Source organism: Podarcis tiliguerta (assembly GCF_965153285.1).
Source record: "Podarcis tiliguerta genome assembly, chromosome: 18".
In the NCBI taxonomy this organism is placed as follows: Eukaryota; Metazoa; Chordata; class Lepidosauria; order Squamata; family Lacertidae; genus Podarcis; species Podarcis tiliguerta.
This window is the reverse complement of record NC_139551.1, coordinates 5,495,497-5,521,290: the sequence shown is the minus strand read 5'-3', so window position 1 is coordinate 5,521,290 and position 25,794 is coordinate 5,495,497. Positions and strand designations below refer to the sequence as shown.

Genomic DNA, 25,794 nt, shown 5'->3' with positions numbered 1-25,794 from the left:
TAGACTGGGGACTGGGAGCGGCCGCCGAGACCATATAACTCTGGTCTTGAAAGACCTACATTGGCTCCCAGTACGTTTCCGAGCACAATTCAAAGTGTTGGTGCTGACCTTGAAAGCCCTAAACAGCCTCGGTCCAGTATATCTGAAGGAGCTTCTCCAACCCCATCATTCTGCCCGGACACTGAGGTCCAGCGCCGAGGGCCTTCTGGTGGTTCCCTCACTGCGAGAAGCCAAGTTACAGGGAACCAGGCAGAGGGCCTTTTTGGTGGTGGCACCTGCCTGCTTGTTTCTGATCTAGGCTGGCTGAACATACATTTATACATTTGATTCAAGTCATCCAATAGTACATTTGAAACAGGTGATTGTTACATTAAGGTACATTCTCTAGGCGATGAAAGGGGGGGGGGAGTACATTTAGATAAGGATACATATAGGAAAAAGATACACCATACAGTCAGGGAAAAGATACACCATTTAAACCGCACATTCAGAGGATACGTTTTTTGAAGTCCAAGGCACAGTTTATATTCTTGTAGGATATTAAAGCAGAATACTATATATTTGATATTGGTAAGGTCATTTTCCTTTATTCCCCTCTCTGACCCTGATTCTCTTACGACAATAATAGAATTAATATAATCTTAAATAATATAATTAATATTATTATTGTTATTATCATTATTACAATTAATAATTATATAATAAATAATTTATAATAATATATAAATAATGTAATATAGTTATAAAATAATTATATCAAATAATTATTAATGTAATAATATAATATAATTAATATAATATAATATAATGATTAATTCTATTTATCATGGAATTAATAGAATTAATAGAATAAACATATAGCCCCTGAGCATGTCCAAAGCGAACCTTCTGAAATGACGTCACATCCTGTGCGCCGCCTCGCGAGCTTCGATGAGCAGGCGGGGGAGGGGTGTAAACGCTCCTCAAGGCAGCCAATGAAGAGCGTTTCGAGAAAGACCCGGATGACCGTTGCCGCGGCAACCGGGACAACGAATGGGGAGCGAGCGCCTCTCCGCGCCTGCGCGCCGGCTGCTCTCGGGGACGCCCGGCGCTTTCAACCCCTGACGTCATCGGGAGGCGCCGGCGGGAAGGTCGACGCGCTCCTTCCCTCCCTCTTGGAAAGATGGCGGCGGCCGCGCTGTGGGGTTGCCGGGTAAGGGGGGACGGGGCGAGGCGGGTGGGGCGCCTTCGTGTGTGTCTTGGGGGGGGGCTCCCCACGTTCCTTCCCCAAACCTCCCCGAGCCAGGGCCTGGTAATTGGACTCAAGCCCCATTTCGAAGGGAAGCGTGCCCCTGAGCACGTGCAGAGGGCTCTACCGTTCGTGCTGCCGAGGAGAGAGGGGCTCAGGCACCGCGAGGAAGGAGGTGGTGCCCCTGCGCATGTGCAGAGGGGCTCCCCCTCCTTGCCATTTAGTCCTTTAGTCGTGCCCGACTCTTCGTGACCCCCTGGACCAGAGCACGCCAGGCCCTCCTGTCTTCCACTGCCTCCTGCATTTTGGTCAAACTCATGCTGGTAGCTTCGAGAACACTGTCCCACCATCTCGTCCTCTGTCGTCCCCTTCTCCTTGCGCCCTCCATCTTTCCCAACATCAGGGTCTTTTCCAGGGAGTCTTCTCTTCTCCTGAGGTGGCCAAAGTCTTGGAGCCTCAGCTTCACGATCTGTCCTTCCAGTGAGCACTCAGGGCTGATTTCCTTAAGAATGGATCGGTTTGATCTTCTTGCAGTCCATGGAACTCTCAAGAGTCTCCTCCAGCACCAGAATTCAAAAGCATCCATTCTTCAGGATCAGCCTTCTTGATGGTCCAGCTCTCACTTCCATACATCACTACTGGGAAAACCATAGCTTTTACTATACGGACCTTTGTTGGCAAGGTGATATCTCTGCTTTTTAAGATGCTGTCCAGGTTTGTCATCGCTTTTCTCCCAAGAAGCAGGCGTCTCTTAATTTCGTGACTGCTGTCACCATCTGCAGTGATCATGGAGCCCAAGAAAGTAAAATCTCTCACTGCCTCCATTTCTTCCCCTTCTATTTGCCAGGAGGTGATGGGCCCAGTGGCCATGATCTTAGTTTTTTTGATGTTGAGCTTCAGACCATATTTTGCGCTCTCCTCTTTCACCCTCATTAAAAGGTTCTTTAATTCCTCCTCATTTTCTGCCATCAATGTTGTGTCATCTGCATATCTGAGGTTGTTGATATTTCTTCCAGCAATCTTAATTCCGGCTAGGGATTCATCCAGCTCAGCCTTTCGCATGATGAATTCTGCATATAAGTTAAATAAGCAGGGAGACAATATACAGCCTTGTCGTACTCCTTTCCCAATTTTGAACCCATCAGTTGTTCCATATCCAGTTCTAACTGTAGCTTCTTGTCCCACATAGAGATTTCTCAGGAGACAGATGAGGTAATCAGGCACTCCCATTTCTTTAAGAACTTGCCATAGTTTGCTGTGGTCGACACAGTCAAAGGCTTTTGCATAGTCAATGAAGCAGAAGTAGATGTCTTTCTGGAACTCTCTAGCTTTCTCCATAATCCAGCGCATGTTTGCAATTTGGTCTCTGGTTCCTCTGCCTCTTCTAAATCCAGCTTGCTCCTTGCCATAGCTGTCAACTTTTCCCTTTTCTTGCGAGGAATCCCATTCGGAATAAGGGAATTTCCCTTAAAAAAAGGGAAAACGTTGACAGCTATGCTCCTTGCTGCTTTGCCCCGCGTGCTCGTTTGACTCACAACCCCATAGCCCCTGAGCACGTGCAAAGGGCCCTCCCATCCTTCCGTTGAGACGGTGCTGCTAAGGAACAAACAGACCCTCTTTCTGTTGAGAAGTTTGGGCCCCATGAGGAAGGGGGGGGGGAGAGACCCCTGAGTTCCCCTCGCTTTTGCTTTTCCTTGAGGATTTTTCTTCCGGCTCCCTGACAAAGGGGAGGGGAGCTGCTGAGCACGTGCAGAGTACCTCTCATTCCTTTTGGCGAATGCTTCCATATTAAAAAGTAATACTGGTCTGTATTATTTAAAACACATTAGGAAGAGCATGCCATTGAGCGTGTTGAGAGCGCCTTTTTAAAAATAATTTAAAAAGCACACACACCCATCCAGTGTTAAAGATGAGAACTCTCTCTCCCTCTAGATTTTTAATGCATTTTTAAATCTCTTGTTGGAAGCTGCCCAGAGTGGCTGGGGAAATCCAGTCAGATGGGCAGGATATAAGTAATAAATTGTTGTTGTTGTTGTAATAAATTGTTGTTGTTGTTATTTTATTGGAGGTGAAGACAAATACAACCCCCTCACCTATTCCTTTAAAAAATTAACTACTGGGTCTCATGTGGCTGATTGTTTCTGTTAGGGAAAAGTAATGGTAATGAGGTTTGGAGGCTTGGCCTCTTTGCTATCCATCCCTCAACAAGCCTGTTTTGCAAGCACTATTAAACAAGAGCACCTTATCTTTCTCCTCCTAGAAATGCCTTTTAAATGTATGGCTTGTGTCCGGACGAAGCTCAGGCCCCTTGCACCATGCTTTCCTCGTGCATCGAACTGGCAGACCTGCATTGGAGCTGTACCAGGTATGCTTTGCAAATCAAATCCTTTTTGTGCATAACTGTAGCGGAGGCAGTTGCTGAGAGTTGGGCATTGCAGAGCATGAACTGCCAGGCTGGGAGGGAGGGAAGAACCAAACACTCTGACTGGCAGCATCTCTCTAGGCTTTTAAACAATGGATCTTTCCTGCCTGGATATTGGACCTAGGACCTGTTGCAGGCAAGATAGACGCTCTGCAATTGAGCTATGGCCCTTCCCTTTAGAAAAAAACTAAGATTCCAGACCTCGTAGTTCTGAATAAAAGGGCCAATTTGAAAAGAAGCAGCCTAAATTAGGTACTTTTCAAGTCCTTTTGAATTTAGTGGGTTGGGAGGAGCGAAGCACCAACTTAAGTCTCTTAAGAGTGCTTAACTCTGGCTGGAGAGTCCCATTTTCAGTTAGGATGCCCATGTATCCTATCCTACAGAAGACAGTTGTCTGCTTGAAGGAATCCTCTAGGGCTGTGCAGTCCAAATCTGTTTGGGTCTGTTTATTATTGTGTTTGTTTCTTACTTTTCCTTCAAAGAGCTCAAGGTAACACACATGGCTCTTCCTCTTTCCAACAATGCTGTGAGCTTGTCTTTTGGGCATAACTCTTTAGAAGTTAGTGGCCACCAGTTGAAGCACAATTAGCAGCTTTGCTGTTAAATGCTACTTTTCAAATCGCTCAGAATATTCCCCCAGGAATTAATTCTATTTTCGCCATGTAAACGCTCCTTTGGAGCTTGCACCAGGCAGCAAGGTAGGCTGGGTATTACCTACCCACGGTAAGAAGTGCTGATTTCTAGAAGGAAGAAACATTACCGGTATTTATCCCTGTCAAAAAAAAAAAGGGGGGGGGGGAATGATGCTTTACACTGTTAACGCCAGAAACCTTCTCTTTAGGCTCGATGTTCCTCCTCCGGAGGCCGGAAAGGTTTTATCTCCGGCTTTGTGGAGAATATTAAGCAGGAGCTGGCCAAAAACAAGGAGATGAAGGAAAGTATTAAAAGGTTCAGAGACGAAGCGAAGAAGTTGGAAGAGTCGGAGGCCCTGCAGGAAGCGAGGCGGAAATATGTGAGTCTGTTTCCTTCATGCAGTTGTGGCTTGATTTCCTTGGTGCGTTTCTCTTCCTCTTCCTGGGAGTTGCAGACCAGAGCAAAAGAGAATAATAATAATAATAATATATGATTTATACCCTGCCCATCTGGCTGGGCTTCCCCAGCCACTCTGGGCGGCTTCCAAAAAAATATTAAAATACTGTAATACATCAAACATTAAAAGCTTCCCTAAACAGGGCTGCCTTCAGATGTCTTCTAAAAGTCTGGTAGTTGTTGTTCTCTTTGACATCTGGTGGGAGGGCGTTCCACAGGGAGGGAGCCACTACCGAGAAGGCCCTCTGCCTGGTTCCCGCTGCCTGCTTCTCGCAGTGAGGGAACCGCCAGAAGGCCCTCGGTGAGGGTGGGAGTTGTGTAGTCCAGGGACACATTTTGTTGTTGTTGTTTAGTCGCTTAGTTGTGTCCGCCTCTTCGTGACCCCCTGGACCAGAGCACGCTAGGCACTCCTGTCTTCCACTGCCTCCCGCAGTTTGGTCAAACTCATGCTGGTAGCTTCGAGAACACTGTCCCACCATCTCGTCCTCTGTCGTCCCCTTCTCCTTGCGCCCTCCATCTTTCCCAGTATCAGGGTCTTTTCCAGGGAGTCTTCTCTTCTCATGAGGTGGCCAAAGTACTGGAGCCTCAGCTTCAGGATCTGTCCTTCCAGTGAGCACTCAGGGCTGATTTCCTTCAGAATGGAGAGGTTGGATCTTCTTGCAGTCCATGGGACTCTCAAGAGTCTCCTCCAGCCCCAGAATTCAAAAGCATCCATTCTTCGGCGATCAGCCTTCTTTATGGTCCAGCTCTCACTTCCATACATCACTACTGGGAAAACCATAGCTTTAACTATACGGACCTTTGTTGGCAAGGCGATGTCTCTACTTTTTAAGCACACAGGGACACATGGGCTGCATCAATAATATGTAGCAGCTCAAATGGCCACAGTGCTCTACATGAATTTTCTTGGAAGTCCAGACACTTCACATTAGCTGTTTTTATAATCCTTCATCGTGTTAATTCCTGTATTGTGTTGGGCTCACCCAAAGTTCTGCTTATGTCCACAGGGAGCCAGGGATTTCCTGGTTAGCAGTGCAGCTTTCTAATGGCTCAGCTCCATAGGCGCTTCTGATTGATAGGAGAGAAAGGCGTTGTTTCGAAGTAATGTCTCCTTCCGCACTGAGTCATAGGGGCTTGTGTTAGAGTTGAGGGGTCTTAGCTCAGCCTTGTAAATGAGCCTGTAGTATTGCGTCCAAGGGACGCGGGTGGCGCTGTGGGTTAAACCACAGAGCCTAGGACTTGCCGATCAGAAGGTCGGCGGTTCAAATCCCTGTGACGGGGTGAGCTCCCGTTGCTCGGTCCCTGCTCCTGCCAACCTAGCAGTTCGAAAGCACGTCAAAGTGCAAGTAGATCAATAGGTACCACTCCGGTGGGAAGGTAAACGGCGTTTCCGTGCGCTGCTCTGGTTCGCCAGAAGCGGCTTAGTCCTGCTGGCCACATGACCTGGAAGCTGTACGCCGGCTCCCTCAGCCAGTAAAGCGAGATGAGCGCCGCAACCCCAGAGTCGGTCACGATTGGACCTAATGCTCAGGGGTCCCTTTACCTTTACTAAAAAGGAGACAGGGAAGGCATCCATCCCAATTGGTCGTTACAAGAACATACAATGCAATACAGCCACAGGATACTTTGGTAAAATAACAATAGACGATAATAAGAGGGAGAGTTTGATTTGCTTCTGTTGTCTTGCCTTCCACTGCAGAAAACAATAGAGTCTGAGACAGTCAAGACCTCGGAAGTCCTTAAAAAGAAATTTGGAGAAATCACAGACACTGTCAAAGATGTAAGTATGTGTTCGTATATGATGGATCAATATTTAGGGTTGTGTCTGGTGTTGCTTATATTTCAGAGCAGACCCACTGAAACGAATGGGCATGGCTAACAGAGGTCCATACATTTCCACGGGTCTGCTTTCGGGCGAGATTTAGTTGGCTACAGCTCTTCAGCCTCTGGTTTTGTTTTACATTTCTGACTACAGTGGTGCCTCGCAAGACGAAAAGAATCCGTTCCATGAGTCTCTTCGTCTAGCGTTTTTTTCGTCTTGCGAAGCAAGCCCATTAGCGGTTTAGCGGCTATTAAAGGCTTAAGGGATTAGCGGATTAGCTGCTAAAAGGCTATTAGCAGCTTAGTGCCTTAGAAAAAGGGGGTGGGGAGCGGAAAAAAAACCCCAGGAATCGCAAGACATTTTCGTCTTGCGAAGCAAGCCCATAGCAAATTCGTCCTGCGAAGCACCTCCAAAACGGAAAACCCTTTCGTCTAGCGGGTTTTCCGTCTTGCGAGGCATTCGTCTTGCGGGGCACCACTGTATTCCCTGTCCCGGAGATTGGGGAGGGGAAGTATCAAAGGGAGATAACAAGGAAGGCTGGAATGAGAAAAGGCAGACAGCGTCTGCAAGAAATCGTTGGGAGTCTGAAGTGACCGTGCTGTGGGTGCCAGCAAGCCAGCTGTTCCCCTTTCCTTCCCCTCCCATTTCCTTCCTTCCCACTCGCCTGCCCCTCCCACAGTTGGTCGGATTTCTGTGCCGCTTACATTTTCAGTTTTCATTGAAACGTTGCACATCATTGCGGGAGACTTCAACCATGTTGAACTTAAAACAGTGCTCCCAACGCTCTATCAGCATGTGAAATGTCCCACAAGAGGGGACAAGACACTGGATAAAGTTTATTCGAATGTGAATCACGGCTATAGGGCTTTACAGCTGCCACACTTGGGCCAGTCCGACCATATGTCTCTGTTCCTGGTACCAGCATATATCCCACTTAGGAAACGGGCTCCCACAATATTAAAATCTGTTAAAATCTGGCCTGAAGGTGCTATTCACCAGCTGCAGGACTGTTTTGAGAGAACCAATTGGGATATTTTCGATCATACAGACCTGGAGGAACACACGGCGGCAGTTCTGTGCTATATCAATCACTGCACAGACACTGTCACAGTAAATAAATCCATCCGGTTTTACCCCAATCAGAAACCCTGGATGAATAGAGAGGTCCAGTGCCTGTTGCGGGAAAGGAACAGGGCTTTTAGGTCGGGCGAGGTGCAGCTTTACAGTGTGGCAAGAGCAAACTTGAAGAGGGGTATTCGACGGGCAAAATTGGATTATAGGCTGAGGATTGAGGATAATTTAAGGAGCAACAACACAAGACAGATGTGGCAGGGGATTCAGCATATTACCAACTACAAACCTAACCTTGGTGCTGTCGACGGTGACCCTTTGCTGGCGGAGGAGCTTAACCTCTTCTTTGCTCGCTTCGAGAGGGAGCCACCTGAGACGCCGGTATTACAGCCACCAGCCCATGGGGGCCCCTCATTCACGGTAGAGGAGCATGAGGTGAGACAGGTATTGAGGATGGCGAATCCGAGGAAGGCGGCTGGACCTGATGGCATCACTGGAAAGGTGTTGAAGGGCTGTGCGGATCAGCTGGCGAGGGTCTTTACTAAGATCTTCAATAAGTCCTTACACCAGTCTATTGTCCCACCCTGCCTGAAGTCGTCAACTATTGTCCCTCTGCCTAAAAAATCCACAATCAGTAGTTTGAATGACTACAGACCAGTTGCACTGACTCCAATCATCATGAAGTGTTTTGAGAAACTGGTGCGCCGTCACATTATTTCCTGTCTTCCATCAACTTTTGACAACCACCAGTTTGCATACAAGGCAAATAGATCCACAGAAGACGCTATCACCACCACTCTCCATGCTGCTCTGTCCCATCTGGAGCAGCCGGGGAGTTATGTGAGGCTGCTGTTTGTGGATTTTAGCTCTGCTTTTAACACTATCCTCCCCCATAGACTGGTGTCCAAGCTAGAGGCGATTGGACTCTCCAACTCCACCTGTCTCTGGGTTTTGGATTTTTTGTCAGAACGTTCTCAGAGGGTTAGAGTAGGGTCACATATGTCCACAGCCCTTAGCCTTAACACCGGCTCACCACAGGGTTGTGTGTTGAGTCCCCTGCTCTATGCTCTCTATACGTATGACTGTACAGCCATCTATTCCAGCAACAAAATCATCAAGTTTGCTGATGACACTACGGTGGTAGGGCTCATTTCAGGAGGGGATGAGTCCGCCTATCGGGACGAGGTGGAGCGGCTCTGTGTTTGGTGTGGAGAGAACAATCTGGCTCTTAATACGGCTAAGACCAAGGAATTGGTGGTGGATTACAGAAAAAAAAAGGCGGACATTCAGCCCTTGTATATCAACGGGGAACGGGTGGAGAGGGTGGCGGAATTCAGGTTTTTGGGAGTAACTATCGATCAGGGCATGACTTGGAGCGCAAATACCACTGCTCTGGTGAAGAAGGCCCAGCAGAGAATTTATTTCCTCAGACTTTTGAAGAAGAACAATCTGAGTGAGAGACTGCTGGTGTCCTTCTACCGAGGCTCCATAGAGAGCATTCTTACATACTGTATTTGTGCTTGGTTCTCTAGTTGTACAGCTAGGGAGAGGAAGGTGCTCCAGAAGGTCATAACCACAGCCCAAAGGATTATTGGTCATCCTCTCCCATCTTTGGAAGAACTGTACGGTTCCCGTTGTCTTAGGAAAGCAAACAACATCCTGCAGGATTCATCTCACCCGGGACACAGTCTGTTTGCACTACTGCCTTCTGGCAGGAGATATAGAAACATCAAGTCAAGGACAAATAGACTGAAAAACAGTTTCTATCCAAGAGCTGTGGCCTTTTTGAATGCTGTAACTCGATAGTGTGACCTGGGAGTTTGATGGGTGTTGGTGTGGGTGTGGCTGGAATGTGGTTTGTTTGGTTGTTGTTGTTGTTTTGCTTTTGTTGTTTTTAAGGGATGGCATCCAATTTCGTTGCACTTGTGCAATGTTGCACTTGTGTAATGACAATAAAGAATCTATTCTATTCTATTCTATTCTAGATCCACATGGACCTTTTCTGGTAATAATAATAATTTATTATTTGTAGCCCGCCCATCTCCTCCACATGCAGCTGAAGTCTCTCAGCCCCACTCACCTCACAGAGTGTTTGTTGTGGGGGAGGAAGGGAAAGGAGATTGTTAGCCGCTTGGAGACTCCTTAGGGTAGTAATAAAGTGTGACTTTGGGTTAGTCACACTTCTCTGAAGTCTCTCAGCCTGTTTGACAGGGGGAGGAAAACCCTCGGAAGGCGGTCGACCTTGGAGGTTTTTCAGCACAGCTTGGATGGCCACTTGCCATGGGTTCTTGAGTTGAGATTCCTTCATTGCAGGGGGTTGGACTACACAACTCACAACTCTACAGTTCTAGGATGCTATGATTTAAAGTGCATCCAGTGAGCATTTAAAGCACATGATGTCCCCCAGATGATCCTGGGCATTGCAGATTCCCTCTCAGAGAGGCCAGTGTGGTGTAGTGGTTAAGAGCGGTAGTCTCGTAATCTGGGGAACCGGGTTCGCATCTCCGCTCCTCCACCTGCAGCTGCTGGGTGACCTTGGGCCAGTCACACTTCTCTGAAGTCTCTCAGCCCCACTCACCTCACAGAGTGTTTGTTGTGGGGGAGGAGGGGAAAGGAGAATGTGAGCCGCTTTGAGACTCCTTAAAGGGAGTGAAAGGCGGGATATCAAATCCAAACTCCTCTTCTTCTTCTTCCGCTCCCTCCTGTCTGGCGGCAGAGCCTTAATAGCAGAGCCTGGAGGGGAGGAGAGTTGGAAGAGCGCAATTGCCTCGCAACTGCCTCATTAGGCCATTAGGACGCTGGTGGCGCTGTGATCTTAACCACTGAGCCTCTTGGGCTTGCTGATCGGAAGGTCGGCGGTTCGAATCCCCGCGACGCAGTGAGCTCCTGTGGCTCTGTCCCAGTTCCTGCCAACCTAGCAGTTCGAAAGCACACCAGCGCAAGTAGATAAATAGGCACTGCTGCAGCGGGAAGGTTAGTGGACTTCTCTGAAGTCTCTCGGCCTCACTCACCTCACAGAGTGTTTGTTGTGGGGGAGGAAGGGAAAGGAGATTGTTAGCCGCTTGGAGACTCCTTAGGGTGATAAAGCGGGATATCAAATCCAAACTCTTCTTCTTCTTCTGTCTTGCATACCAGTGGCGTACTAGTATATAGAAGATGGAAAACTATATATATATTTGGGTGCTCACCATTAGTAGGGTGAAGGCTCTGTTTGATGGGGCTCGTGCCCCTGTCTCCCCCTCTTTGGGCATGCCTCGTTTAAGGGCTTCTTTCCCTTTGGCTGCAGAGCTTCGACGAAGTCAGTAAGAGTGATATCGGCCGGAAGATAAAGGAAGGCATGGAAGAAGCCACCAAAACTGCGAAGCAGTCTGCGGAATCGGTCACTCGAGGAGGAGAGAAGCTGGGACGGACGGCAGCATTCAAGGCCATTTCCCAGGTACTGCCTGTGGCAGGCTTCCGCCTTACTCCCAAGTAAGGCCATCTGTACCTGGTGTTAACAGATACCCTCGCTTAGTGCATGGGTAACGTGACTGCCGATTAGGTGTGCTGTAAGATGCCGTATTTTTCGCTCTATAAGACACACTTTCCCCACTCCTAAAAAGTAAGGGGAAATGTGTGTGAGTCTTATGGAGCGAGTGCAGGCTGCGCAGCAGTCCCTCTTGCTGTTCTGGCTTCAGGGATAGCCGCGCAAAGTCTCTTCCAACAACATTTGATTCAGGATATTTTTTTCTTGTTATCCTCCTCTTAAAACTAGGTGCGTCTTATGGTCGGTGCGTCTTATAGAGCGAAAAATACAGTAGATTGCTCCCTGCATTCACACAGCAGGCCGTTTTTTAGGCAGCTCCCGCTTTGGGAACACGGTGCGTTCCCAGGAAAGGGTGTTCCACAGAAAGGGCGCCACCACCGAGAAGGCCCTCTGTCTGGTTCCCTTTACCCTCACCTCCCGCAGGGAGGGAACTACCAGAAGACCCTGGGAGATGGACCTCAGTGTCCGGGCTAGATGATGGGGGTGGAGATGCTTTTTCAGGTATACAGGACCGAGGCTGTTTAGGGCTTTAAAGGTCAGCACCAACACTGCAATTTGGGCTCTGAAACGTACTGGGAGCCAACGAAGATCCTTTAGGACCAGTGTCATATGGTCCCAGCGGCCGCCTCAAGTCACCAGTCTAGCTGCCGCATTCTGGATTAGTTGTAGAATTAATTGTCACCCTTGTTAGAGAGAGGCTTGGCTGTCCCACGCCAGAGACAGTGCCTTCAGTTTCCCCCTGCGGAACGCTCTTTTAGCAGACATCACACAGAGGCATATTTGCTTTTTAGTGTGAAACATGTCTGAAATGTCCACCAGGGCTGCCACTCATTTGAATGTTTCCCCTGCTCTGCTTTCAGCGTTTTTTTCTACCTTTTCGTTTTTAATTTTCCTGTACCCTGCCCTGATGTGAGGGATACAGCACAGTATGATGAGCAGAGGCAGATCAGCAGCTATATCAGAGGCACTGGATTAAAAAAAAAAGAAATGCAGATCTTACTTAACATCACTTGTAGGGTTACAAGAAGTTTTGTAAGGAGGATTTTATAAATTATTGTGAAAAGGATTAAGATTAGCTGATGTAAGATTGGATTTATAGTAATAAGCATGGGACACGGGTGGTGCTGTGGGTTAAACCACAGAGCCAAGGACTTGCCGATCACAAGGTCGGTGGTTCGAATCCCTGCAATGACGGGGTGAGTTCCCGTTGCTCGGTCCCTGCTCCTGCCAACCTAGCAGTTCGAAAGCACACCAGTGCAAGTAGATAAATAGGTACCACTCCGGCGGAAAGGTAAACGGCGTTTCTGTGTGCTGCTCTGGTTCGCCAGAAGCAGCTTAGTCATGCCGGCCACATGACCTGGAAGCTGTATGCCGGCTCCCTCGGCCTATAGAGTGAGATGAGCGCCACAACCCCAGAGTCGGCCATGACTGGACCTAATGGTCAGGGGTCCCTTTACCTTTACTGTCATACATTGGGTTACAGAAGCTTCAGGTTGTGTTTTTTCAGGTTACAGACGTGCCGAAACCCGGAAGTACTGGAACAGGTTACTTCCGGGTTTCGGCGGTTACGCATGCGCAGAAGCGCTGAATTGCAACCTGCGCATGCGCAGTCGTGCCGCTGCGGGTTGCGGATGTTCCTCCCACACGGATCACGTTCGCAACCGAGCATCCGCTGTAATAAGCAAAATTAGAAAGAAATTTAGAAAACCATTAGAAGGGCTTGAAGGAAGTCTTAGGCTGCGACAGCCAAAGATTTGTCATGTGGTTTCGGAGTTGTTATGTTGGAAAATTTGTGCAAAAAATCAATAACAATTACCGTATTTTTCGCTCAATAAGATGCACCAGACCACAAGACGCACCTAGTTTTTGGAGGAGGAAAACAAGAAAAAAAGTATTCTGAATCTCAGAAGCCAGAACAGCAAGAGGGATCGCTGCGCAGTGAAAGCAGCAATCCCTCTTGCTGTTCTGGCTTCTGGGATAGCTGCGCAGCCTGCATTCGCTCCACAAGACGCACACACATTTCCTCTTACTTTTTAGGAAGGAAAAAGTGAGTCTTATAGAGCAAAAAATATGGTATTTAAAAAGAAGAAAAGAAATGCAGATCTATCTAATTTTTTTAAAGCCAGCCAAAGCAGAAAAGGGCTTTTTTCGGGTCACACAGTGAAACACCAGGGCGGTTGTGGTTGGGGGACGGGATGGACAAATGCACCCTACAGGGTTGGTTTTGTCAGCTCAGGTGTTCTCTGTCCAGTTACCTTATTTTTCGCCCTATAGGACGCACTTTTTCCCCTCCAAAAACGAAGGGGAAATCTGGGTGCGTCCCATAGGGCAAATGCAGGCTTTCGCTGAAGCTTCTTCCAGGCTTCAGGAAGACATCCGCAGCCTAGGCAGCCCTGCGGGAGTTCCTGCAGGGCTGTCTAGGCTGCGGATAGCAGCCTGCTTCCCGGAGCGCTGGGCGCGCTGAAAGCAGAGTGCCCGGCGCTTCGGGACCACATCCGCAGCCTAGGCAACCCTGCAGAGCGTCCCTCGTGCCGGGCAGACATCCGCACTGTGGGGAGCCCTGCAGGAGTTCCCCGCAAGGCTCCACACGCTGCGGATAGCAGCCTGCCGCCCGGCGCGAGGTACACCCTGAAGCAGAGCCCCCCTCACGCCGGGCAGACATCGGCCAGCCCCACAAGCTTGGGGTGACAGCAGGGAGGCGCAGCGCCGCCATCCCGCTGTTCCCCGACCTGGTTCGCTTTCCCCGACCTTGTTTTGGGGGGGGAAATAAAGGAATTTCCCCCCCCTTTATTTCCCCCCCAAAAAACTAGGTGTGTCCTATTGGACGGAGCGTCCTATGGGACGAAAAATACGGTACTCTCAGAGTCTGCGGAACTCCTGCCCTCTCCTCTGTAACCGCCTCTTGCTCTTCCAGGGCGTGGAGACAGTCAAGAAAGAGATCGACGAAAGTGTCCTGGGCCAGACGGGGCCTTACAAGCGGCCGGAGAGGCTCCGGAAGCGGACAGAGTTTGCTGGCGAGAGGCTGAAGGAGGAGAGGATATTTGAAGCCAACGAGTGAGTGCTGGCTGGGAAGGGGGTGCGGTTTGCAGGTGTGTCTGGGTGCTGCCAGTTGCTTCCCTGAAGGCGGAAGCCCGGCAGCGTGCAGTAGAGGATGGGGGCCGATGGAGCCCGGGGGCAAGCTCTGGACCCTAGTATTGCTCTGACAGGGTCTTCGCTAGGAGCCCCTTTGTTACGGCTGCTGCTGGTCGCGGTAGGCAAGGCTGAAACAGATGGATGGGGGCTGTGACTTGTTGAAGGAGCGTCTCCACCCCCATCGTTCTGCCCGGACACTGAGGTCCAGCTCCGAGGGCCTTCTGGTGGTTCCCTCATTGCGAGAAGCAAAGCTACAGGGAACCAGGCAGAGGGCCTTCTTGGTGGTGGCACCCGCCCTGTGGAACGCCCTCCCACCAGATGTCAAAGAGATGAACAACTGCCTGACATTCAGAAGACATCTTAAGGCAGCCCTGTTCAGGGAAGTTTTTAATGTATGACAAATTAGTGTATTTTTGGTATTTGTGGAAGCCGCCCAGAGTGGCTGGGGAAACCCAGCCAGATGGGTGGGATACAAATAATAAATTATTATTATTATTGTTATTGTTATTATTGAAAACCAGCTCCTCTCGGGGTGGGAAGAAGCTCGTGCTTTGCATAGAGAAAGCCCCAGTCCAGTCTCTGGCACTTCATTTATTTAATCTGCACACCTCCCCTAAACCCGCAAGGCTCAGGTTCACAGCATAAAATCACAATATTAAAACATAAAATGCATATTCTGAACTTACACGGACCCTGCAATCGTCTAAGGGGCCCTGCTCCATGTGCCACCTCCTTGAGAGGTCTGGAGGGCGGCAACACGAGAACAGGGCCTTTTATGTGGTGGCTCGCCGTCTATGGCATTCCCTCCCCAGGGAGGCTCACCTGGCGCCTTTTAGGCACAAGGCAAAAACGTTCCTCTTTAACCAGGCTGATTGACATCCGATGCCCCTTTTAAAACGTGTTGGGGGTAAGGAAGGGATTGTTGGGCTGCTCTCGTTTTTTTTTATTTTTGCTATGCACGTTGTGCTTTTCCATTGTGCTTTTATGCTGTGAACCGCCCTAAGACCTGCAAGTGTAGGGTGGCATGGAAATTTAAAAATAATAAAAAATATTATTTTTTTATTCCTCCCTCCCCTTCACTGGCTCCTCCTCTTCTCCCAGGGAGGCGATGGGCGTGGTTCTCCACAAGGATTCCAAATGGTACCAGCAGTGGAAGGAGTTCAAGGACAACAACGTGGTGTTCAACAGTAAGCGGCGCCTTCTCCCCTGCCTGGTCCTGTAAACGCAGGCTGAGTTAGGCAGGGCCCAGTGCCATGCGTGAGGGAGGCGAGTGTCTCCACCCCCATCGTCCAGCCCGGACACTGAGGTCCAGTTTCGAGGGCCTTCTGCCGGTTCCCTCCCTGCAAGAAGTGAGGTTACAGGGAACCAGGCAGAGGGCCTTCTCGGTGGTGGCGCCCTCCCTGCGGGAAATTCCCTTATTCCAGCACCGCTTCCCGCTGCTATCCCGGATTGTTAGATGTCCCGTAGGCTGTCCCCGGGACAGGTAGGGCTGCTAATCCTTTTTTTTCAAACCTGAAAGTTGACAGCTATGCCTCCATTGGCTCCCAGTACGTTTCTGAGCACTATTCAAAATGTTGGTGCTGACCTTGAAAGCCCTAAACGGCCTCGGTCCAGTATATCTGAAGGAGCGTCTCCACCCCCATCGTCCAGCCCGGACACTGAGGTCCAGCTCTGAGGGCCTTCTGGCGGTTCCCTCCCTGCAAGAAGTGAGGTTACAGGGAACCAGACAGAGGGCATTCTCGGTGGTGGCGCCTGCCCTGTGGAACGCCCTCCCATCAGATGTCAAGGAAATAAACAACTCTCTGACTTTTAGAAGACGTCTGAAGGAAGCCCAGTTTAGGAAAGTTTTATTGTGTTTTTAATACAGTGGTGCCTCGCAAGACGAAATTAATTCGTTCCCCGAGTTTTTTCGTTGAGCGAGTTTTTTCGTCTTGCGAAGCACCACTGCAGTTAAACACTAACAATGGCGGGGAGAAGCAGGACAGCTGTCGCAGCCGGTACCTCGGACTCACCCGCGCCTTGTGGACACCGTGTGACGCGGCTGCTGGAGGGCGGCGGGGCTCAGGAGCGCGACTCTGGCTGCAACGCTGGCTGCTGGCGGCAACAGCTCCTGAGGGGAGCGCGCAAGGGCGGTGGGCAGTGGCGTGAGGCAGCCGGAAGGCCGGCCGTCAGCCGGAAGGTGGGAGGGAGCCGGAGGAGCGGGGAAGCGAGCGTGCGTGCGTGCAGTGACCGTCGCCATGACACGAGAGGCAGGGCCGTTTCGTCTAGCGAAGCGAGCCCTTAGGGAAATCTGTCTTGTGAAGCACCTCAGAAAACGAAAAACCCTTTTGTCTAGCGAGTTTTTCGTCTTCCGAGGCATTCGTCTTGCGGGGTACCACTGTATTCTGTTGGGAGCTGCCCAGAGTGGCTGGGGAAACTCAGCCAGATGGGCGGGAAGTAAGTAAGTAAGTAAGGCCTCTTCAAGTGGAGGAATGCCCCCATGCAGAGTGGATTTTTTTGGGGGGGTGTGGAGGGAATGGGGCTGAGGCTGCTACTAATTCTGTCCCCCTCCCCGCAGGGTTCTTTGAAATGAAAATGAAATACGACGAGAGCGACAATGCCATCATCCGGGCCTCGCGCGTTGTGACGGACAAGGTGACAGACTTCATCGGTGAGTCTCTCTCCTTGCCTTCCCCCTTCAAGTGCCGCTGGCTGGCCCTATAGAGACGCGGGTAGCGCTGTAAAAAATGCTTACACATGTCTCTGTCCGCCACTTCCGTTGTGAAGATTTATTCACACTGCTGATAAGAGCGTGCCAAGTCTCTAAAGCTCCCTGAGGCTTGTGTTGCTGATTGATGCTGTTCCGAAAACTGGAGTTCGCCCGGCTGCCGGCCGGTGGCCGGAGCCAGCCAGGGGGCCTGCTAAATGCCCCCGTCTCCCCGGACGCATCCCAACATCTTCGCCCATCCCTTTGGCCCCAGGAACCAAGCCCTTGCTTAAAGTCGAGGGTGTCAGATCCTCCGGGGGTTTCTCACACACCCCCAACGCCACTCTGAATCCCCTCCACATGCCAACCCTCTGTTGCCTCTGATTGTATCGGCAGGCGGGCTGTTCTCCAAGACTGAAATGTCGGGCGTTCTGACCGAGATCCTCCGCGTCGACCCAAACTTCGACAAGGACCGGTTCCTCAAGCAGTGCGAGGAGGACATAATCCCCAACATCCTAGAGGCAGGTCTGGGGTGCGGGTGGGGAGAGGCGGCTGGGGTGCAGGGGTGTCTTGTGTGCCCAAGCAGCGAGGGGGTGTGTGTGGCTCGCTTAAAGGCAGCAATGTGGGAAGTGGCCCTGGCATCACAGCAGAGAGAGAGAGTCAACTGATTTGCTCAGATGGGACCAAGGAGCTGCTAAGAAGGAAGCCCTTTGGGACTTAAATTTTGGCACTAAAAGAAAATTGCAGACAGGACAGGGAGAAGAGTTAAGAGCCTCGGACACAAGAGCACCAGGTTGATGAACTATATCGAACTGATAGAAAAGACTGGCAAAATCCGACACCAGGGAGAAGAGACGGTGGAAGAAGATTGGAAATTTTTAAAACATTGTTTAGTATAATGCTGTATAATTAAGGAATGTTGGGAAATGGTGGAATGAATATATATGACTTTAGTTGAAATATGATAAGGATTTAAGATTTTAGGATTTAAGGGTTTAAGATTTAAGGATTTTTTCTTACTAGATTGAAGAGAGAGAGAGAGAGTCAACTGATGGCTTTCAGGAAGGTGTCAAAAGTCCAGAAAAAGGAGGGACGAGGCAGGATCTTTCTCTATTCATTTTTATTTATTTATTGAATCAATAATAATAATGATGATTTATTTATTACCCCCCCCCCCAATCTGGCTGAGTTTCCCCAGCCACCCTGGGCGGCTCCCAATCAAGTGTTAAAAACAGTATAGCATTAAATATTAAAAACTTCCCTGAACAGGGCTGCCTTCAGATGTCTTTTAAAGATAGGATAGCTGCTTATTTCCTTTACATCTGATGGGAGGGTGTTCCACAGGGTGGGCGCCACCACCGAGAAGGCCCCCTGTCTGGTTCCCTGTAACCTCACTTCTCGCAATGAGGGAACCGCCAGAAGGCCCTCGGTGCTGGATCTCAGTGTCCGGGCTGAACGATGGGGGTGGAGACGCTCCTTCAGGTATACTGGACCGCGGCCGTTTAGGGCCTTAAAGGTCAGCACCAACACTTTGAATTGTCCAAGCATGAGATAACTAGAGCATGCACCACTCTGGAGAGGCAGTCCGTGGGCAGGTAGGGTCTCAGCCTGCGTACCAGATGGAGCTGGTAGACAGCCGCCCTGGACACAGAATTGACCTGCGCCTCCGTGGACAGCTGTGAGTCCAAAATGACTCCCAGGCTGCGCACCTGGTCCTTCAGGGGCACAGTTGCCCCATTCAGGACCAGGGAGTCCTCCACACCAGCCTGCCCCCTGTCCCCCAAAAACAGTCCTTCTGTCTTGTCAGGATTCAACCACAATCCGTTAGCCGCCATCCATCCTCCAACCGCCTCCAGGCACTCACACAGGACCTTCACCGCCTTCACTAGTTCCGATTTGAAAGAGAGGTAGAGCTGGGTATCATCCGCATTCTGATGAACACCCAGCCCAAACCCCCTGATGATCTCTCCCAGCGGCTTGGTGTCCCAACTCTACAGTTCTCTGATTCTTTATTAGAACTCGGGTGCAAGGAAGAGAGTTTGGGGAAAGTTTTAGATTTAGGAATATCGGAACCTGCCTCGTACAGAGTCAGGTGCATTGGTCCACGTGACTCAATATTGTCTACCCTGACTGGCACAGCTCTCTCTGAGGAGATTTCACCCCTCCCATACCCAAGAATCTCCTGAGCAGTCTGCTGATTCTGCAGAGAGGAGGAGGCGTGTTCTGATATCCACATATTCTGCTCCAGCACCACAAAGAGACAGAGAGAGTCCGTCAGTGAGAGAGTCAGTGAGTCAGTCAGTGAGTGAGTCAGTCAGGGAGAGAAAAAGACTGAGTGTTATCTCTGTGTAGATAAGGTCGCTGCAAAAAGCAGCTGTAACGCTCAGTGCACTCTAGCATCTCCATTTGTATATAGTTTGTATAGTACAGTAGCTGTTAGTCAATAAAAGAAGATATTGTTCAGCGCTGTCATCCGAGTGATTTATGCTCTGCTGTACTCTGTTGTACAACGACTGTCTTCTGGAAGTGAGTTTGGTGCTCACAGCTCTGAGTTGTGAGTCCACAGCACTTAGACCTGTTCCTGTGAGGAAGGTGGTCTTCTGGAAGTGCTACCCAGCTCGCCTAGCCCAGTCGGGGCTGAAGTGGATGAGTCCAGTTGGTGGCACTGGCTCAAGGGCGATGCTGACACTCTCTGGGGTGTGTGTTGAACCTGGGATCTTCTGTATGCCAAGCAGTCCTTCTACTCCAAGCCCACAGCCCTTAGGCCCTTCGTGTATTCTGCTCTGGTCAGACCTCACCTGGAGTACTGTGTCCAGTTCTGGGCACCACAGTTCAAGAAGGACACTGACAAACTGGAACGTGTCCAGAGGAGGGCAACCAAAATGGTCAAAGGCCTGGAAACGATGCCTTATGAGGAACGGCTAAGGGAGCTGGGCATGTTTAGCCTGGAGAAGAGGAGGTTAAGGGGTGATATGATAGCCATGTTCAAATATATCAAAGGATGTCACCTAGAGGAGGGAGAAAGGTTGTTTTCTGCTGCTCCAGAGAAGCGGACACGGAGCAATGGATCCAAACTACAAGAAAGAAGATTCCACCTAAACATTAGGAAGAACTTCCTGACAGTAAGAGCTGTTTGACAGTGGAATTGGCTGCCAAGGAGTGTGGTGGAGTCTCCTTCTTTGGAGGTCTTTAAGCAGAGGCTTGACAACCATATGTCAGGAGTGCTCTGATGGTGTTTCCTGCTTGGCAGGGGGTTGGACTCGATGGCCCTTGTGGTCTCTTCCAACTCTATGATTCTATGTGTACTCTCCGTTGTCCTTCTGCTTGTCCCTCTGTGATCGCAGCTCCTTGTGTGTGATGCTCTGTCGTCTCTCCTCCTTATCTTTAGGCCATTATAACCGGAGACCTGGACATCCTCAAGGACTGGTGTTACGAGGCGGTGAGTGTTTGCCCCGGGAGATGGCATGGTTAGTCCTTGCGTAGTTCGGGGGGATTGGCGATCTTTCCATCCTGACATTCAGGAGTGTCCCAAAAGGACACGAGAGCTCACACCTTGCTCGCAGGCTTCCCAAAGGCTCCTGGCTGGCCTCTACGAGAAGGCACCGTATTTTTCGCTCTATAAGACGCCCCAGACCACAAGACGCACCTAGTTTTTGGAGGAGGAAAACAAGGGGGAAAATATTCTGAATCTCAGAAGCCAGAACAGCAAGAGGGATCGCTGCGCAGCGAAAGCAGCAATCCCTCTTGCTGTCCTGGCTTCTGGGATAGCTGCTCAGCCTGCATTCGCTCCATAAGACGCACACACATTTCCCCTTACTTTTTAGGAGGGAAAAAGTGAGTCTTATAGAGCAAAAAATATGGTAGGTAGCCAGATTACATCCAAGTGGTCCTTGAAGGAAGGGTCATATATATAAATTTAATAAATAATACCATGGAAATAACTTCTTTCAGACTTACAGCCAGCTGGCACACCCGATTCAGCAAGGGAAAGCGATGGGGCTGCAGTTCCACTCCAGGATTTTGGACGTCGACAATGTAGACGTGAGTGCTTGCCCCCCTTTCTTGGCCCGGACTGGGACATCTGGCAGTCAAAGTGCCAGTGTGGTGTAGTGGTTAAGAGCGGTAGTCTTGTAATCTGGTGAATCGGGTTCGCTTCCCCGCTCCTCCACATGCAGCTGCTGGGTGACCTTGGGCCAGTCACACTTCTCTGAAGTCTCTCAGCCCCACTCACCTCACAGAGTGTTTGTTGTGGGGGAGGAAGGGAAAGGAGAATGTTCGCCGCTTTGAGACTCCTTCGGGTAGTGATAAAGCGGGATATCAAATCCAAACTCCTCTTCTTCTTCTTCCGCTCCCTCCTGTCTGGCAGCAGAGCCTTAATAGCAGAGCCTGGAGGGGAGGAGAGTTGGAAGAGCACAATTGCCTCGCAACTGCCTCATAAGGCCATTAGGACGCTGGTGGCACTGTGATCTAAACCACTGAGCCTCTTGGGCTTGCTGATCGGAAGGTCGGCGGTTCGAATCCCCGCGACGGGGTGAGCTCCTGTTGCTCTGTCCCAGTTCCTGCCAACCTAGCAGTTTGAAAGCACACCAGCGCAAGTAGATAAATAGGCACTGCTGCAGCGGGAAGGCTAGCGGTGTTTACGTGCGCTCTGGTTTCCGTCACGGTGTCCCAGAAGCGGTTTAGTCCTGCTGGCCACATGACCCGGAAAGCTGTCTGCGGACAAACGCCGGCTCCCTCGGCCTGAAAGCAAGATGAGCGCTGCAACCCTATAGTCGCCTTTGACTGGACTTAACCGTCCAGGGGTCCTTTTACCTATTAGGCCAAGACCTACTGGGAACATTTGCCTGCTCTGCCTTGCCTTCTTTGAATAAAGAGCTAACTTCACTGATGCCATGGTTTTTTCTTAATCGCTGAATACGCTTGGCTCTGGCTCTTGACAGTAGTCAGCTAGAACCCGCTGCTATGCAGGAATCTTTTGCCCAACGTGGGGCTCTAACCCACAACCCTGAGATTACTTATTTATTTAACCCTGTCTATTTAGCTAAATGGGACGCGGGTGGCGCTGTGGGTTAAACCACAGAGCCTAGGACTTGTCGATCAGAAGGTCGGCGGTTCGAATCCCCGCAATGACGGGGTGAGCTCCCATTGCTCGGTCCCTGCTCCTGCCAACCTAGCAGTTCGAAAGCACGTCAAAGTACAAGTAGATAAATAGGTACCACTCCGGCGGGAAGGTAAACGGCGTTTCTGTGTGCTCTTCTGGTTTCACCAGAAGCGGCTTAGTCCTGCTGGCCACATGACCCGGAAGCTGTACGCCGGCTCCCTCGGCCAATAAAGCGAGATGAGCACCGCAAGCCCAGAGTCGGCCACGACTGGACCTAATGGTCAGGGGTCCCTTTACCTTTACCTATTTAGCTAAATGTGTTAAGATAACTTAATTGGAAAAGCTTGCAAATAATAGGATTGAAATATGTAAGCATAAGATTTAAGATGTTTAAAGTTACCGTAAATTAGAAAGAATGAAAGATGTTAAGCAATCAAGTTAAGTTTTTGAGAAAATCAATTTTGGAAAACGGTTAAAATGGTATGTAATGAAATTCAGCCAAGGGGATTTGAGGAAGTCACTTAATAATGTTACCAAGATTTAAACAGGATGTATGTATGTATGTTTGTGTGTTTGTTTGTTTTGAATTTTTGAAAATTTATAAAAAAAACTGGGGGAAAAAGAGAGCCTTGCGGTCTACCGACCCAGCACCGCTATGGACTAGTAACTTGAAGTTTTTCTCCGCTTTGCAGCTCGCGATGGGCAAGATAATGGAGCAGGGACCCGTTTTGATCATCACTTTCCAAGCTCAGTTAGTCATGGTGATCAAAAACCAGAAAGGGGAAGTCGTGGAAGGAGACCCGGTGAGTAAAATTTGCCCAACTCGCCTTGCGCCCTCAAGCCTTGCTAGCTGCCTTTATTTAACCTTCTGTTGTACCCAACCTGCTGGGCTAGGCTAGACAGACAGGTTCCCAAAGCAACTGATTACCGTACTTTTCCATGTATAAGGCTATGTTTTTTGCTTTAAAAAGCATGCTAATAAGTGGGGGTCGTCTTATACATGGGCAGTGCATAGGGTGGACGTTTGATTGGATGCTGCCGCGGCCGTCAGTGACTATTGTGCATGTTATTGGTTGCTGCGTCAGTGTGTGGTGTTGATTGATTGACGCTTCGGCAGTTGGGCGGGTGATTGGCAGCTTCTGCCGGTGATGGGACAGATGGGAGATGGGTTTTATGATGTGTGCGAGTGAGCGATTTTTTTGCAGGCCCCCCCAAAAAAGCTCAACAATTCTGAGCCATCTCCCCCCATTTTCTTAAATTGGAGTCCCCTGAAATAGTCTTATACATGGGGGCGTCTTATAGACGGAAAAGCATGGTATTATCAAATAGCAAGATGGTACCCGTTAGGATTATAACCTCTTTACAACCTCATGTTCCTGCAGCTTAATTAGATGAACTTTTGCCTAAAAACAAAGGAATGAACTGTCATTTCCAAATCTTTTTTGGGGGGGGGAGGTGGAAGGTCACCCCGAAATCAATGAACCAATTTTTGTATATGTATATGCAATGTGCATAGCATGCGTACAGAAAAAGCAGAGCTTGCAAGTTTTCTAATACCTGTACAGCCCTTTGCACATCGTACATTGCTTTTTATTGCTTAGAATAAACCGAGGTGGCGGTTTGTCTTTTGTTTCCGCTGCATTCGACGCAATGTTCCCACCTCACTTGGATTGCGCATTCTGCGCGCACCGATTACTTCTTGGGAATCGAGAGCACGGATGGCTCCTGCTTCCGGCGATTCTCCCAGTACAGGTTTAGGAAGTCTCAGGCAGCTGCAAAAGTTCTAAACAGTTCCATAAAGTTTTTAAAAATACTTATGAGTTATATGCATGGCGATTCCAGCTTTTCATTCCGGAGTGACTTTTTTCACAACTGAGAAGAACTACCGTATTTTTCGCTCTATAAGACGCACTTTCCCCCTTCTAAAAAGTAAGGGGAAATGTGTGTGTGCGTCTTATGGAGCGAATGCAGGCTGCGCGGCTAAGCCAGAAGCCAGAACAGTGAGACGGAGTGCTGCGCTGTGCAAAGCCTTCGCAGGGCAGCGGGGTGCCTTCATCCTGCTGCCCTCCGGAGGCTTAGCGGGCTGTCCCAGAAGCCTCCGCAGGGCACGGGGATGAAGGTTCCCCGTGCCCTGCGGAGGCTTCGTGCAAAGCTCAACCAGCTATCCCAGAAGCCAGAACAGCAAGAGGGATCTGGCTTCTGGGATAGCCTCTTGCTGTTCTGGCTTCTGGGATTCAGAAATGTTTTTTCCTTATTTCCTCCCCCCCCAAACTAGAATCACAGAATCATAGAGTTGGAAGAGACCACAAGGGCCATCGAGTCCAACCCCCTGCCAAGCAGGAAACACCATCAGAGCACTCCTGACATATGGTTGTCAAGCCTCTGCTTAAAGACCTCCAAAGAAGGAGACTCCACCACACTCCTTGGCAGCAAATTCCACTGTCGAGCAGCTCTTACTGTCAGGAAGTTCTTCCTAATGTTTAGGTGGAATCTTCTTTCTTCTAGTTTGGATCCATTGCTCCGTGTCCGCTTCTCTGGAGCAGCAGAAAACAACCTTTCTCCCTCCTCTATGTGACATCCTTTTATATATTTGAACGTGGCTATCATATCACCCCTTAACCTCCTCTTCTAGGTGTGTCCTATCATCTGGTGCGTCCTATAGAGCGAAAAATACAGTAGTCCCTTTCCCAGTGTTTTTGATACAGGAAATTGTCGGGGTTTTGGTGGGAGAGGGAGCCAAAAAGTTACAACCCTAGTACCCAATGCCATGATGTGAACTGGCTATAACTCTGAACGTCCCCCCGTTGCAGGAGAAGGTTCTACGGATGCTTTACGTTTGGGCCCTCTGCAGAGACCCGGACGAGCTCAACCCTTACGCCGCCTGGAGACTGCTGGACATTTCTGCGTCAAGCACTGAGCAGATCTTATGAGCTTGGCGTCTCCTCTGCCCGCCTCTGCCAGAACAGGGGAGCAGCGCTTCTTTCCTCGCACGGAGGCCGGACAGGAGGGCAACTCGGGTGTGGCGCTGCTTTGCCGGGGACGCGGGAGTGCCAACTCCAAGCCCGACAGCGGGGAAACACTTGCGGGCCCCCCTGCCAGCAGTCGGGCATGGGGTGTTTCCTTGACACTGGAGCAGTGTGCCAAACTCTTGGGAGTTTCTCGGGGAGGACAAGCGAGGAAAGACCCCCGCTTCGGATCGCGGCGCTAAGGAGTCCGAGGCGCACTTTGCCAAAGCAGCCCGGCTCGATGTCCCCATTCCCCCTGCGCTGCAGGCGGCAACCTGGCCTTCGCGGTGCCCGCCCGGCAGCAGAACCAAAGAGACGCTCGTTTGCCACGCCGCCCTGTTTTTTGCAGGTGGATGTCGAAGGCCCGAACTACGGTTGCGGAGGAAGGGGAATGGCTCTATGGGGCAGGGGAAGTTATTTCAGCTTGGGTTGCTGCTCCGGGGAATGGAGGGCCCTGTCATCGTCCCCCCACAGTTGTCCTTCCGCTGCAAGCTTGGCACATGGAGCAGTTGGGAGGGGGCTGCAGCTGTGAGGGGTTGTGATGGCCCTCAGCCCCAAGACACACACACACACACACACACACACACTCTCTCTCTCTCTCTCTCTCTCTCTCCACCCTGCCTGCCCCAAACATTCGGATTGGCCTGATCAGGGCAAGTGGTATCATGGCAATAGATTCTTCTACCACCTCTGTAAATTAAATACGTATATC

General features: G+C 50.0%; 1 protein-coding gene across 1 annotated transcript; it reads left to right on the top strand.

Annotated features, from left to right (window-relative positions):
• The first annotated feature begins 1,049 nt into the window (after positions 1-1,049).
• On the top strand, positions 1,050-25,794 carry TIMM44 (translocase of inner mitochondrial membrane 44). Its single transcript, XM_083421728.1, has 13 exons — positions 1,050-1,192; positions 3,489-3,593; positions 4,492-4,662; positions 6,439-6,519; positions 10,919-11,068; positions 14,073-14,212; positions 15,392-15,477; positions 16,848-16,940; positions 17,373-17,497; positions 20,365-20,415; positions 20,928-21,017; positions 22,770-22,880; positions 24,888-25,794. Exons 1-13 carry the CDS (start codon positions 1,163-1,165, stop codon positions 25,005-25,007), a joined length of 1,353 nt encoding a protein of 450 aa, XP_083277854.1. The 5' UTR covers positions 1,050-1,162; the 3' UTR covers positions 25,008-25,794.

Excerpts from the sequence above, each read along its gene's own strand:
- TIMM44 (XM_083421728.1), top strand. The coding sequence starts at position 1,163 with ATGGCGGCGGCCGCGCTGTGGGGTTGCCGG. Across the intron at positions 1,193-3,488 it reads CCGCGCTGTGGGGTTGCCGG|AAATGCCTTTTAAATGTATG; the intron begins GTAAGGGGGGAC and ends TTCTCCTCCTAG. Across the intron at positions 20,416-20,927 it reads AGGACTGGTGTTACGAGGCG|ACTTACAGCCAGCTGGCACA; the intron begins GTGAGTGTTTGC and ends AACTTCTTTCAG.